Genomic DNA, 14,973 nt, shown 5'->3' with positions numbered 1-14,973 from the left:
CAAGAACTTTTTATTTATTTATTTATTTATTACAGTCTTAGGTCAAATGGTACTCTTTGACAAAGAATACTGAAATTGAGTAATAAGCACAAGAAAGATTATCATCATGACACTCACAGGTTCTATCGTTCGTGGGGAGTACGAAGAGGTATTTATTTATTTATTTTTAATTACGACAAAGAGGAGGCACGGTGGCTCAGTGGTAGAGCGCTTACGTCTGGTGTATGGGGTCCCTGGTTCGATCCCCGGTCAAGTAAGTTTGTGGTGGACAATATTGTGCCCTTGGGTTTTCTCGGGATACTCCAGTTTCCTCCCACATCCTCATTCCACCAACCATTCTATCATCATTCACTTGCTGTAATCATCGTCTCCCTTAGCCTAACAGGCATAATCGTGGGACTTTAAACCGAAAGATTTCATTTCATTTTTAATTACTATATACAAAGATTAGTTTTATAAAAATAGTAGCGTCGCCAGGTTTTAGCTTCCAAGGGTCTTTGATTGATGATGGTCCCATATAAATCGTGTAGACATTTTCGGGATTCATTATTATTATTATTTTTTTTTTAAATACTCATAATCTGTCCAGTATGCTAAATGTCCTTTCACACAAAAATTTTCTAGGTTCTTATGATCCATATATTGCATCCAAAATAAATGTATTTGTGGCTTTAGCAGTATTTCAATAGGTTTAAAATTAAATTTCGAGATAAAATACGTTTTATATGTAAACTGTTTTTTTAAATAAGGACAAACAACTGCATATTTCTTGCTGCTAATTGTTGTAGGGCGGGGGGGGAGGGCTTCAGCTCTACAGATTCTTCATCCCTCGTTAAGAGGGACTACGACGAAAAACAAATTTGAGTTTTGAAAATCGGAGATTCTATATTTTGTACATGTAATATGCTTTAAATATACTGATAAGTATTTTTAATGTTCGTTGCTTTAAATATATATTGCAGTCCATCAGTCATCTTCTTATAAACTTATAATTACAGACTTTTGCGATATAATAAGATTTTTCTTATAAGAAAATGTATTCATTAAGTTTCAAGCAGAAAGTAGGTCCATTGTTTTGTAAATTGTAATACTCTTAATTGTTTGAGCGTTATTACAAAATGTGTGAGATAGTCGAGAAGATATATGATCACGAACCTCCATCTCGTTGTCACTTCTTGAATATATGATGACTTACTATTAATTGTGAACTTTCCTTTCTACCTTACAGGGGCGTCGGGTGTATTTTTTATGAAATGGCATGCGGGCGGCCACTTTTTCCAGGATCAACAGTGGAAGAAGAGTTGCATCTCATTTTCCGAGCCCTTGGCACACCGTCTGAGGAAACGTGGCCTGGGATTACGTCGCATCCTGACTTCCAGAGTTATTCCTTCCCACAATACGAACCAGAACCACTTCAAAGCCGTGCTCCACGTTTAGATGGAGAAGGGCTAGACCTGCTCACAAAGTTCCTTTGTGTAAGTAGGAGAAGCAAGCACTAATTTAAAGAGTTTCTTCAGAAAGTAACGCAGTTTAGAGCAAAAGAACGCGCTTTAACTCATAAACATGTAAACGTTCAAACTGTTATATGACCAAATGTATTTTATCAATTAGCGGGAAACCTTCCGTAAAGTCTGTACAGATTTGTCTAATATTATCTGGAATGCGTTCATTAAACAAGATGATAATTGTACGCACATTCTTTTGATAATTTCAGAAGGGAAAGGTGTAAAGTTGCGTAGTGTAGTTCTCTCACGAATTATTAAATCTTAATGTATGCTCGTGTGTAACCGAAAAGTTGATGCGTTTGATCCTGGCTTTAATTCTTGGACAAACACAGAGTTTTCGATGTTCGACTCAGCTTGGTGAGACAGCTGCATTTGTGATTTGTTCATGTGTTGTGTTACTTTCTGAAGAGAGTGTAGAATAGAAAGTACTGATTTTTGATGTAATACCTCTTCAGTTTATCGGTGAAATTGAAAGGTAATAGATCGAAGTCCTCGCATGTAGGACAAATATACTTGCGTATAAAATTAGGTTATGTATATTTATAAACAGCGTGTTTTTTTCTAAAACTAAAGGTGCCGGTACGCTGAACCTCAGGTTCATAATGGTTAAAAGGTTGCATACCTTTCAGGGTATTATTATTATTAATAGTAATAATAATAAAGTAATAAAATAATGATGATGTCCAGTAGCATATCACTCCAGTCTTGTAAATAAAATCTCCTACGTACATATATATATATTAAGATGCTTTAAAAATGTCTAATTGTTATATCTTAATTTTATAATAATATATGTAATCATTACCAATACTTTATCGTTTGTTTTCAAAAGGCATCTTCACAGTTCAGAGCCTTTATGATTTATATTACCGTGCGAAGAAAGAATGAAAAAAGGGAGGAGCGAAAACATGTCAGCGAGCGAGAGACAGAAGGGCCCAAGTACTTCTAGTTCCTGAAATACAATTAACTGACTTCAAGAAAGAACAAAAGGATTCGCAACCTTTTCCTTTGAAAAAAACAAACAAACAAAAAGGAAAGCATTAAAAACTTTGTTTTTCAATAAAACTATCTATTTAATATTTGGTATTTTTGAATTTTCTCGTCAACCGCTTTTTAAAACAAGAGGAAATAATCAGTTTTCACTAAAAAAGGTGCCGGTACGCCGTACCGTTGGATAACGCCAGAAAAAAACACTATATGTATGTGTATATAGATATAAGTTTAAAGCTAATCTGTTGTGTCCTTCAGGTTTAAGTACAAGAATGATGAAAGCATTGATGGAGCAATGAAGTAAAGAGAAAATTGGAAACCGAAAAATACTTACACGAACTGTCTTTACAATTGAACCATTTTATCTGAGCTAGTAAATTGTAATGAATGATCAGATCTATTGACTTGTTAAACTGTGAGACACTAATATGGTGCTTATGTTGGCTCATTCATATCTTGAATATGTTTTCTGTTATGAGCTGATGTATTTCCTGGAGGGGAGGATTAAATCATAAAAGGTACTTCTAATAAATATAAAATCAAAATTGTCCATTTTGGTGAAGTTGAGCTCAAACTACAATTGCTCATGGTGGAATTGGGATACGAAAGACTTTCTTTTCTTTTTTTTCTTATGGAATTTGTTGACAGTTACCAGTTACACGTCTCCGAAATACATCTAGAGCAGAAATCTACGTTCATAGGGATGAAATACTTTAACAGTAAACTTGGTCGTAATTCACTAGTTTGTTAGTTTTAGTTGTATTTCCTTATCGAGAATCAAACCCGAAACCAAGCGCAAGCCAAGGCGAGTCTAACGTATAATCCAAACTGCATGATTATCTGCCGTGATTGGATATAGAATCGGTAAAAAGAAAGAATAGATGCTACCAAATTGACTCTTCTGCAGTTCTGGGACGCCTAAATGTGATACAAATTAAGAGGTCGAATCGAATACCGGCAGAAATCCTATCAATGCTTTTTGGTTCCATGTTTTGTCATGTAGATAATGATGAATGTACTCGCGAAAAAGCGGATGCAGAAGCACCAGTGAGTATGTGTGTGTATATATATATATAATACTGCGTTACCTTTCGCATTCATTGCAAGTATAGAAATTCATTAGTGACTTTGTTGTTATTTCTTTTCACAGTATGAAAATTCATTAGTGACTTTGTTGTTATTTCTTTTCACAGTATGAAGCCAAAAAACGAGTCTCCGCTGCAGATGCTCTTAAGCACCCCTATTTCAGATGCTTTGGACCAGGTGTTCATAAGTTGCCCGACAGTAAGTATATTTGTAATGTGTTTTTGAAAAGCATCAATTTTAGTTTGATTTTGAGTTTAGCTCCCCTTTCAGCAACGAGGCTATTCGAGACGTAGAGCTACAGCTTACCGAGGAATCTGAACCATATGAGCTCTCGCCAGAAATCGAACCTGGGTCTTCCACCGCAAAGGCGCGCACGCTAACTGCTTAGCCACGAGGGAGCTCTACATGATTTTTGAGAACTGGAAGAATGTTAAAAGGTGGGTGCAGACTGATTATACATGACTGTTACAAATAAAATAATGTATAACATGATGAAATGAAATCTTTTTGACAGGGTCCCCGATGTAGCACACAATAAGAGTAAAACATAAAAGAAAACGTTTTGTTAAACAGTTAAAGAGCCATTTTGTGTAATGGTACTGTCAGTCCGTGCCAATTTACATATGATTGAAGGTGGAAATTTCTCGGGGGGCCCTGCGGTGGCTTAGTAATAGAGCGCCCACCTCTGGCGCATGGAGCCCCCTGGTTCCATCCCAGGTCCCTCCAAGTGAATTTTGTGGTGGGTGAACACCGTGTGCGTGGGTTTCTCTGTGTTCTCCTGTTTTCTTCCACTTTCGTCATTGCACAATTATCACCCATCTCATCATCACCGTCTCCCTTAGACTCAGTGCATAGTAGTGGGATGTTAAACTAAATAAAAGGCGGGGACATGGTGGCTCAGGGATAGAGCTTTCATCTCTGGTGCGTGGGGTCCCTGGTTCGATCCGCTCTCGTGCCAAATAGACTTCGTGATTGACAAACACTGTGCGCGTGTTCGTTTCGGTTTTGGAATTCTCCCATTTCCTATCACTTTATTCATTCCACCATTGCATTCATTTGTCATCATCACCGTAGCGTAGTCGCATAACCATGGGACGTAAAACTGAAATATTTCATTTGTAAATAAAAGGTGCAGGCCACCGCACTATACTTCCTTGCTCTTGCTTCGTGAATTGAATCTTCTTATGATATAGTTATTACGAAAACGTTTGTTTGAGAAATATAAACAGAATTATAATGGACGCCTTCGGAAAATTATGGAAGAAAACTCGAAGGACAGACTACCCTTTATGGATTTCTTCATGTGAAATTATTCATGCCATATTGTAGGGTTGTTAGAGAAAGGACTATGTATGAAATATGAACAAAATTGTCTGAGTGGTTTTCGAGGAAATCTTTCAGGAAAAAAACACTCCCAAGAGTAAACTACCCGTTGTGGATTTTTTGAGGACTAATCAATTATGGCACATTGTTATGTTAGGCTAGTAACGTAATATTTATTTATGAAGTATAAACTAAGTCGTTGAGAAAATCGTCCAAGAAAAACTCGACCCCAGCAGTAAACTACTCTTTCTGATTTTTTTTCCCAGATAAACTACTTGTACCACACTGTGAAATGTCTAAAGAAATATTGATGTATGAAATAAACAAAATCGTTAGAGCTGTTTTCGAGAAAACTACAATTCTTGATTTTCAGCCTTCAGTAAACTACCCTTAATTTTGGGGATAGGAAGAAAATTCAGAAAACACCCTTAGGTAATCTTACGAAAATCGCACGATTTAGTGCGGATAAGTTTAACTGTACGGCATTTAAGCTAGTAAATACATTTACATCGTAACGAACACACTTACATCCAAAAATCACTTTGGGCTTATAGGGATCATGAAACGTGTGCATCCATTGAAACATCGAATTCAGGGTTTTTTCACCATCATCATACTTCCTTCTATCTTTGGTCGAAAGTTTAAAAATAAATTAATAAGTGAGATAAATGTCGCAACTGCTAATTGCCAGTGTTAACATCGACATTCTCCATCAAATTTGCGACGAATTACAAGAGATACCAAAGTGATCTTATACGTTTCTAATACAGGGTGATCAAAAAGTGTGGAAACACCCAAATAAAAGGCAGGATTTTAAAAGAATTGCAGAAGTAACACTGTAGATTAGTAGTACAGATGGGGGGCGGGAGAACGTTTAGCACATGTGATGTCGATGGCCGCCATCTTGAAGTCCGTCATTTTGAATTTATTTTCATTTTAAAGGAAACCACCGTTGTGATATCTTATTCTTATCTGAAAATTTTCTGAGGAATTCAATTCTGAATTTGCTTTCGTTTTATCATTTACCATAACAAAATTATGACTGTTTTGTGATTTTCATAACGTCATTCACATACCACACATTTCTCCCGATTAAATAATGTGTTCGTTGTGTTGTCCATTCAGTTGAATCCTCACAGTCATTTTTTTGTTTCATTCGTCCAAACCCTTGCGCAAACTGTTTACAGGTATGCTTACACACGCGTTTGTTATGCGCTCTTTAGGTGGTCAATATCCCTAATTTTCCGTGAATACACAATGAACTTGAAATGTCCTCAAAGACAAAAAAATCTAGGGGAGTGAGGTCAGGGGAACGTGGTGGCCACTCCACAGCACCACGTCTACTGATTCACGAGTTGGAAAACTGCACATCCAGATATTCACAAACGCCCTTTCCATATTTCGGTAGGTTGGTAGAAGACAGGGAATGTCCGATCTTCAGGTGAAAGAGATTGTAAGATATCTTCCTCCATACTCGATTGCTGTTAAAGTACCATTGATAAATAAAGGGTTCACAACATGGGTCCCCTACACAACACCATCACTTTTTCGAGAATACCAGCAGATGCTTCACTCCAAAGCGTGTAACAGCATTTTAAAAGTTTCCTGTTATTCCTGAGTTCGTTCCTGAGTACGACCTACCTTTCTTTATATTATTAAGAGTAATTATTTTCCACAATCTCACAATTTTGTCTCATATCCTGATGTCATCGTTAGGACCATATGGTTAGGTATGCGGTTGTCTCATGAAGCGTAAGGGTAACTACCACAAGTTGACCAGTTTAAAGTACATCTATACCGGTGAGAAATAATAGCTTGGGATTCGAACCCTGGACATATATTAAATAACAGCGCTTTCGATTCAGTGACAGTACGAAATCACTTCATGCGCATGTCAGTGCAAAGCATTTATTGTGACACTTCTTCGGACAAACACATTCTTAATATTATGCGGAGTAGTCACTTACGTTGTTATGCGGAATATTAATTTGCTTAAAGTGCTTCTCTTATCCAGACCATTATAAGTCCATTATCCTATATTTCAGATGCTTGTCTCTTATCCATCAACAGGGAGCATCCACCTTCTCTTGGAAGCTATGGTTTGCCCTTGTAGAAAGTACGTTTTAATTCATAGCCTTGCAAGAAAAGAGCGTCACGAAGGGATAAAAATATTCTTCTGTAATCCTAGGTATTGGGAGATATATTTTTTTAATTCTGACTATACTTTATCATACTATTGGCAATTGTTAAATAGAATCGTGATTTGTTTCAATGATTATGTTGCAGGTTTTTTACTAATCGTTTTCTTGTTCTTCGACAGCTGCATCTATATTCTCAGTACCAGGAGTAGCTCTTGGGAAAGATCCCGGGTACAGATCTTCAAGTTTTCCAAAAAATTATGGACCTGGTCGAGTGCGACGACAGAGTATGCTTTTATGAAATTCGGTGTTGCTAGTGACACTGGACACTAAAGGAAGAGCTCAAATTGTTTTGTGCACTGCAGTAACAACAGCTGGACTGGATCCATTGAATGAGTGTGTGTATGTGTGTGTGCAAATGTGATGTGCGTCGTGTATTATTGTATAGAGTATTTTACAAAGACTTAAAAATGCATGTCGCTAGATTGAAGTGACTGTAGAAACTTATTTTTTGATGAAGTTCCCAAGTAACTAAAGATAAAAAGAAACAGTTTATGATGTTTCAATGAATTTGCTTTAAGTACACATTTACATGTGTCATTTTCCTTTCTTCCCATAGTCATCGTTTTGAGTTGAGTTTTATGTAAAATCTGTGTTAACGTAATTTGTTTTAAAATGTCATCTAAAATAACAAGTGCCCTTCCGCGACAATGGTAAGTGTTAAGGACCAAAAATTTCAGATATAAATAGATCTCAAAAGAAAAAAAGAAAAATGAGCGTAATATGTCATTCTGATGTATGTAGTCAAGTGATAATAATTAACCAGAACAATTAACCATTACCGTAAACATTTTTTTTCTCTATGTAACTAAATGCATGGTGACTTCCAGAGAAGTTAGAGCGAAGACTAGATGCAAAACTAGTAGTCTATTTTTATCATTTTAGGTACAGTAAATCTCCTAAGTCGTGATTGTTGAACAATAATCATTACACATTGATGTGTAAACGTTTTGTATACTTAAATAGAAATGTTAAGCCCAACAAACAGAATGAAGTGAGATGTGAGAGAGAGATAAAGTTAGCTTTAGGCGCCTGCGATGCTTTGTGACTTTTCATAATGAGTTTACACGTTAATTAACCTCAGTTGTTTATCTACGTAGTACGCAAAACCTACGTACTTTTTCTCCGTGATAGAGGAACACACGTTAATTTGTCGTTGTGAAATTCATGTCGAATTTTATTTGTTGATTCATTTTTTTTTAATTAGTTGTTGAGTTTTATGTACCTTAGCATCCGCAGACGCTTGAAGGGAAGAAAAAAATAGTTTTCGTGTATTTCTTTTGTTTATTACACCATGCTTGGCAACTTGGTGATGAAAATGATGTACATCGACCACTTTCTAACTTCGTAACGGAAAATTGCTCATGTTCAAACGTGATTTCCTTCCATAAATATTCATCACCGAACAAGCATGTTGTCTTCTGTTTATCAGTGTGTTACATTAATTAAGAAAATAAAATATTACTCTTGTTTAAAAGGGTTATTAATATTAAGTATTGTGCCATTTAAAAGAAGTTTCAGGCTTGTAGATTCAATTTATTTAGATTGTCATAAAAGTAAGTTGTAAAATTAACACAAGTGAAAGTAATTAAAAATTTAAAAAAAAGAAATTCAATTAAAAGTATTTAGTCACTATTAAGCACTGTTCAATGTGATAGATTTCATTACCTCATGGCAGAATAAAAGTATTTAAGATTAATCTGACTTGTAAAACAGGTATGCTCACTCCTGTAACCAGTGATCTTTACATAGATCGAGTTGGTGTTACTGTTTTGCCCTACGGAATCTATGTACTCAAAATTGCATAATATTGGTCTCTTCTGTATGAACACTGGTTTACCGTCTACAATAAAAAAAATACCTCAATACACGTGTGTTTTGTTCAGAAATTGTAATGTTACAAACTGCAGGATATATGATAAGAATGTTTTTATTTTTCATGTAGTCTGTCCTTTCTTTGTCTTTTCTTTTTGAAAATAAAAAGAGGGAATGTTATGCGTTGAAATACACACGTTTGATAGTTACATGACGTAATAAGAGTAGCTAAAATATGCAGTTAACGGATATGCAGGTATGGACATTTGTATCTTTATTCCTGGACTCTCGTTTAGTACTATACAAATTTCGGAATAGGCAAGTAGTCGAAATACATTGACAGAACTGATTAATTATGTATTGTGGAAGTAATAGATCAATATCAGTTTTAGTTAGGGTAAAGTAATATATCTGTGAGACTTGTAATATCTGTTCTCGTACTCTAGTTTTATGCTACAAGATCAATTCATAAGTAGAATCAAATCGTGTTTTATTGATACGTAAGCCACATATATATATTAACATACATATGATGGTATTTTCTATACAGTTACCATACTTTCTAATTCATTTTTCTGTCGTTCAGCAAGTTGGTACATTCAAAGAAATAGTTACAGGTTGCATGCGAAACCAGTCGAACCAGAGAAATTACTGCCTTTAACACTGCACGCGCTTCAGTTCCAGAGGAATGAATGGTTCAGCAATATGATTAAAGCTGTATGAGTGAAAGGTTGATTGATTTGAAGTTTATTAACCGTTCAACATTGAAATGAAAAATGAAATGAAATCTTTAGTTTTACGTCCCATGGTTATGCCGGTTAGGCTAAAGGAGACGGTGATGATGAGAGATGAATGAAATGGTGGAATGAAGAAAGTGGGAGGAAATGGGAGAACCCCGGGAAAACCCACGAGCACGGTGTTTGTCCACCACAAAGTCCGTTCAACATTGAGGCAATATGAGACGTAGACCTACAACTTAACGTGGGATCCAAACCACATCAGCTCCCACCGGGAATGGGTGAAAGGGAAATTGTATCAGAAGAAACCAGTAGCTATTCTATCAGGCGTTGTTTCTATATTGTCAGACTAAACAGAACAACACACCGAGCAAGGCTATGTTATTATATATATATATATATATATATATATATATATATATAGGGACGGATCCAGGATATGATCAAGGAAGGGGCTAAAGCATATTTTGCCGTTTTATCCAGTGTAAATCAGTATTGAAGCCCATTTTATCCTGTGTATACCTGAGAGGCAAGGGGAGGCTATAACTCCCCTTGGATCCGCCTCTCTCTCTCTATATATATATATATATATATATAAAATCACGATCACGTAACAGTTTCAGTACAATAACTGTCTCCGTCAATCTTCTACCTATTCTGGCTACTTGGGAGTTGCTCATCTTTTACATACTTCCTGAACCACAGGATAGCGTGGGAAGGAGCAGAGGTCATAAAAGCAGAGAACAGCACATTGCTGAGAAAATGGAAACAAACTAGGGAAATTATAAAGGCAGGAGACAAGGTGATGAATTAGATTGCAGGACTGGCGATAAACAAAGAATGGGAGAAGCTTCTTCTTAAAGAAGAAGAAAGAAAGAGAACAAATTAATAAGGGAACATAGCGAGGATAATTAAAGGACAAGAATTTATCCAGCAAAAATGTATATTTTCAGCTGGACAAGTCTGCAGCTGTACAAGTGAAAGTGAAAAACACAAGTATTACTTTTCCATGAAGGAGTGGAGCCTATATTAAAAGTTGATCTCCGGAAAATGTTCGAGGGGGAGTCAAATGAAAACCATAATTATTTTTTTTTTAAATATTATTTATTGGTCACACAGGGTACAGAAGTAAATCACTTTTCAACATAGTCCCCTCCTCGTTCAATGCAAGTCCGCCAGCGCTTCGGAAGAGCCTGAATACCTGCAGAAAAAAAGTCTTTTGGGCGACGGCGCAACCACTCGTGCACCGCGTTGCGTACCTCTTCATCGAAGTGGAACTTGCTGCCGCCCATTGCTTCTTTGAGCGGACCAAACAGATGGAAATCGCTCGGTGCGAGGTCTGGCTAGTAAGGAGGATGTGGGAGGCATTCAAATTTCAGGTCTGTGATGGTCGCAACCGTTGCACGCGCCGTATGGGGCCGTGCATTGTCGTGTTGCAGCAGCACACCGGCTGACAGCAATCCACGTCGTTTCGTTTTGATGGCAGGCCGGAGATGATTTTTTAGGAGGTCCGAGTACGTAGCACTCGTCACAGAGGTTCCCCGTGGCGTGTAATGTTCCAAGATGATGCCCTTTTCGTCCCAAAAGAGGGTCAGCATAACCTTCCCTGCAGACGGCTGTGTCCGAAACGTTTTGGGTTTCGGTGATGAGGAGTGGCGCCACTCCTTTCTCGCTCGCTTTGTTTCAGGCTGATGGTAATGCACCCATGTTTCGTCACCAGTGACGTTTTGTGACAGGAAGGCATTACCGTCACGTTCAGCACGCCACAAAAGTTCTTCGCACGCACCAACACGTCGCTGTTTCAGTTCAGGCGTCAGTTGTCGGGGCACCCATCTTGCAGACACCTTATGAAACTAGAGAACATCATTCACAATATGATGTGCCGATCCATGACTCATGTGTTCACATGCTGCAATTTCGTCTATTGTCACACGGCGGTTTTCCAAAACGATGGCTTCAACGGCTGCAATGGTCTTTGGAGTCACTACGCGAGGAGCCTGGCCGGGGCGTGGAGCATCGGCCACAGACGTAACACCATTTGCAAATTTCCGGCACCATTCATAGATTTGTGGCTGTGACAAACACGCATCTCCATACTGAACCTTCATTCGCCTAAAAATGTCAATCGGTTTCACACCTTCACTTCGCAAAAACCGAATCACAGAACGCTGCTCCTCGCTGGTGCATGTGGCTAGTGGGGCTGCCATTTTGGAACTGTTGTTGCGCCGGTGTTTGTGCATCTGCCGGCTGCTGCCACCTAGGAAACATCCGGCATACTATCGTAAACAGGCATGCCAACTTACAGCTCACTGGCGCCATATGCGGATTTTTATTTCTACTTTTATGGTTTTCAGTTGACTTACCCTCGTATAAGATGTGACCAACTCCCAAGTATCCAGAAGGAGTGAAAGTCTGATGAAGACATATATATATATATGTTGTAACTAAGAAAATTCTGTCGCTTTTCCAACTACCACCTTCGAACATCAATATGTCACTTAAGACGTACCTCGAAAATCAAAAATTGTCCCCATCAGAATAAACGTCCCTCTGGCAACGTTCTGGAGACCATGGATTCCATCGCGGTAGAACTTAGTGTGCCGTGAAGCGAAAAAGGTATCAAGTGCATTTTGCATTTCAGCTAGGGATTTGAACTGGCGTCCTCTAAGGTGATTGTCCAAGGAATGAAACAGGTGATAATAGGACGGTGCAATGTCCGCGGAGTATGGCGGATGCAATAGTGTTTCCCATCCAAGGCATAGAATGGTGTCCCGGTTATCCTAGTAATGTGGGGCTTAGCGCTGTCCTGTAACAGGAGGCCCCTTTGAGATTCAGAACTGCTGGCTCCAGAGTTTTGAGTTTTTCTTGAACACGGCTCAACTGCTGACAGTAAACAGTTGCATTGATGCTCTGACTTGCTGGTAGCAGTTCCCGATGCACAATGCAGCGAGCAGTCCACTAAACACACAGGAGGACCTTCTTCTGGTCTGCCCTGTCGCGACAAAACGCTGTAACTTCGGCGGAGCAGTTTTGAGAGAAAGCCGTAAAGTCGCTACAGACCGCATAATTTCCTACTTACATCGAAATTCTCTTTGGTATATTTTCAAAAGTATTTGACAGCTCAATGCTGGGCCTGGTGAACATAAATATCGGTGGCGAGAAATTCAAAAATGCTTATAGCGACAAAACAATGTACTCAAGTTACAGCGTTTTGTCGCGACACGGCAGTGATGCAGTGCTGCTTTCGGCTGTTTCGAAACCGGTTCATAGGATGCTAACCAATGATGACGACGCCGAGGAGCTTCGTAGAGGACCCACTTCTCATCACATGCCAACATCTTGTCCAGAAATGGCTCCTTTCTCAGACGAGACAGCAAAGAAACACAGGTGTCTGCTCGCGTTGCATTCTGGTTCGGAATCAAAGCATGTGGGACCCATTGACCCAACTTGTAGTGCTTCCCAAGTTGATCTAGGTGCTGCCGAATGGTTTTTCCACTCACACTGAATTACTCAACTGTCTGACCACTCTTCGCCTCAATTGCTACTTGAAGCTCTTCATTTTGTGTATGTATTGGTCTACCGGCTCGTGGTGTGTCTTTCGTGAGTGTTTCGTCACCATCGTTAAACTTGTTAAAGCACCGCTGCAGTGTCCACGTAGCCACGACACCCTCACCAAAGGCCTCTTCCGCCCCGTTGCAGCGGCGTTTGACCCCAGTTTGAACTCGTACATCATAGACGCCTTTATGACACTCTGTGGAGGTTCCATGTTCACTCTGTCCTTACGCAAGTTCACGGTATAACTGAACTGCCACAACCAGGTAGTATGTTGAATATATCCACACCAACAATTGATCTTCGTCTTATCGCATTCAACTGACGGTGTGAGGGCCAATTGAACACACACCTCCACAAAAAGTGACAAAACTTTCTTGGTTACTTTTACATATTATCACATAGCCTTGCTAAGTGTGTTGTGGTGTTAAAAAACTGGTAAGTGTGGGGCTAGAGATGCAAGGGCTCGGAAAAAACCGGCTTTTTTGGAAAAAAAACTCGGTTTTTTCTGCTTCGCTTTTTTGCTTTGGAAATTTTGGGCTTTTTTGAAAATTCTGCTTTAAATTGATAAACCAGATTTTGTTTCGCTTCTCTACAACACAAAAAGTCATTTAATTAGTGGTTGATGCCGATAATAATATAAAACCTCGAAAATAAACCATGAATTTCGGAAAGATATTTCAAACAGTTTTACTTCTCAACATATTTACATTATGAATTCCAAAGGATTAACCAATGTATATAATAAGATTTTTTTAACCTCCTACATACAAAAGTAAGCAGGGTTGGCAAGAGCCATGGTTGTTTTTGAAAATGCCAAAAACCCGTTTTTTGGGGGGAGTTTAAACTAGGCTTTTTTGGTTTAAACCAGGTTTTTTTGGGTTTAGATATTTTGCTTTATGTATTTATATTACATATTGACAGAAATAAGTTTGTTTCGCCTTGGTGTTATTATGCAACAACGGGGTTATGCTGGAAGAGGTCACATAGGCTTAAAGAAGTCCGGTCAGTAAATTTCTTAAATTGGGAAACTCCCGCCGTAGCCATCGGGAAAATCCCGTCATTACTCTAAATGTAAAACAATAACGGAAAAAATCCTGTTATTGCTTTGCATGTAAAATTTAAAGGTCAACGTATCATAATCAGTACGCTAAAACTGAGGTATTAAATTACAAATTTAGTGCGTACATATCATTGAAAGTACAATCCAAGCTAATGTTGGAAGCTACGTAGGCAATCGATAAATTTTGTCAATTTATATCAGTATATTTAAGCAACCTTGGCTTCTTTATAAAACAACAGGCATTCAGGCATGCAGAAATATACAATTTAGTTTCGTTTCGTATGTTCAGGCTTAACATCCTTACGTAATACCGAGGTTATCAAGGAGAAGACTTTCGCTTAAAGTGACATCCGAACCGCTACTTTGTTTACGCATGAAAGAAGAGTTGTGGTTCGACCGAGAATTGAACATGGGACACCTTGATTAAAAGGTGAAAAGGAAATAAAACTAATGCAGATGGTTTCATGTATGGAAACGTCACCATGAAGTTCACACGATTCGCATTTTTCGTACCTTTTATTTTTTTTCGGTTTAAACCAGTTGTTTATTTAAAAAAAAGAAGAAAAACAGCTGGTGTAAACCAGCCAACCCTAAAAGTAAATACTTCTTTTAAAAAAATACTCAAATAAGTATCAAAATTCTATGTAGTATTTTTACTTCAAAATATTCCATACCCTCTTTTTGAAACAAAATAAAATTAAAAT

The 14,973-nt window shown here is 38.1% G+C and overlaps 1 protein-coding gene across 5 annotated transcripts in view; it reads left to right on the top strand.

Annotated features, from left to right (window-relative positions):
- Positions 1-8,970, top strand: part of LOC145687908 (cyclin-dependent kinase 17-like) — a 262,257-nt gene extending 253,287 nt beyond the window's left edge. For all 5 annotated transcript variants that reach the window (XM_081761457.1, XM_081761456.1, XM_081761458.1 and 2 more), the window contains 3 exons: positions 1,229-1,475; positions 3,689-3,779; positions 7,225-8,970. In XM_081761457.1, coding sequence (XP_081617583.1) covers positions 1,229-1,475; positions 3,689-3,779; positions 7,225-7,343 — 457 coding nt within the window. In that variant the 3' untranslated portion in view covers positions 7,344-8,970. The remainder of the gene's footprint in view (positions 1-1,228; positions 1,476-3,688; positions 3,780-7,224) is intronic.
- Positions 8,971-14,973: the final 6,003 nt, after the last annotated feature.

This window comes from Thermobia domestica, chromosome 6 (genome assembly GCF_964235325.1).
Source record: "Thermobia domestica chromosome 6, izTheDome1.hap1.1, whole genome shotgun sequence".
NCBI lineage: Eukaryota > Metazoa > Arthropoda > Insecta > Zygentoma > Lepismatidae > Thermobia > Thermobia domestica.
The sequence above is the reverse complement of the archived record's forward strand: the minus strand, read 5'-3'. Positions and strand labels throughout refer to the sequence as shown.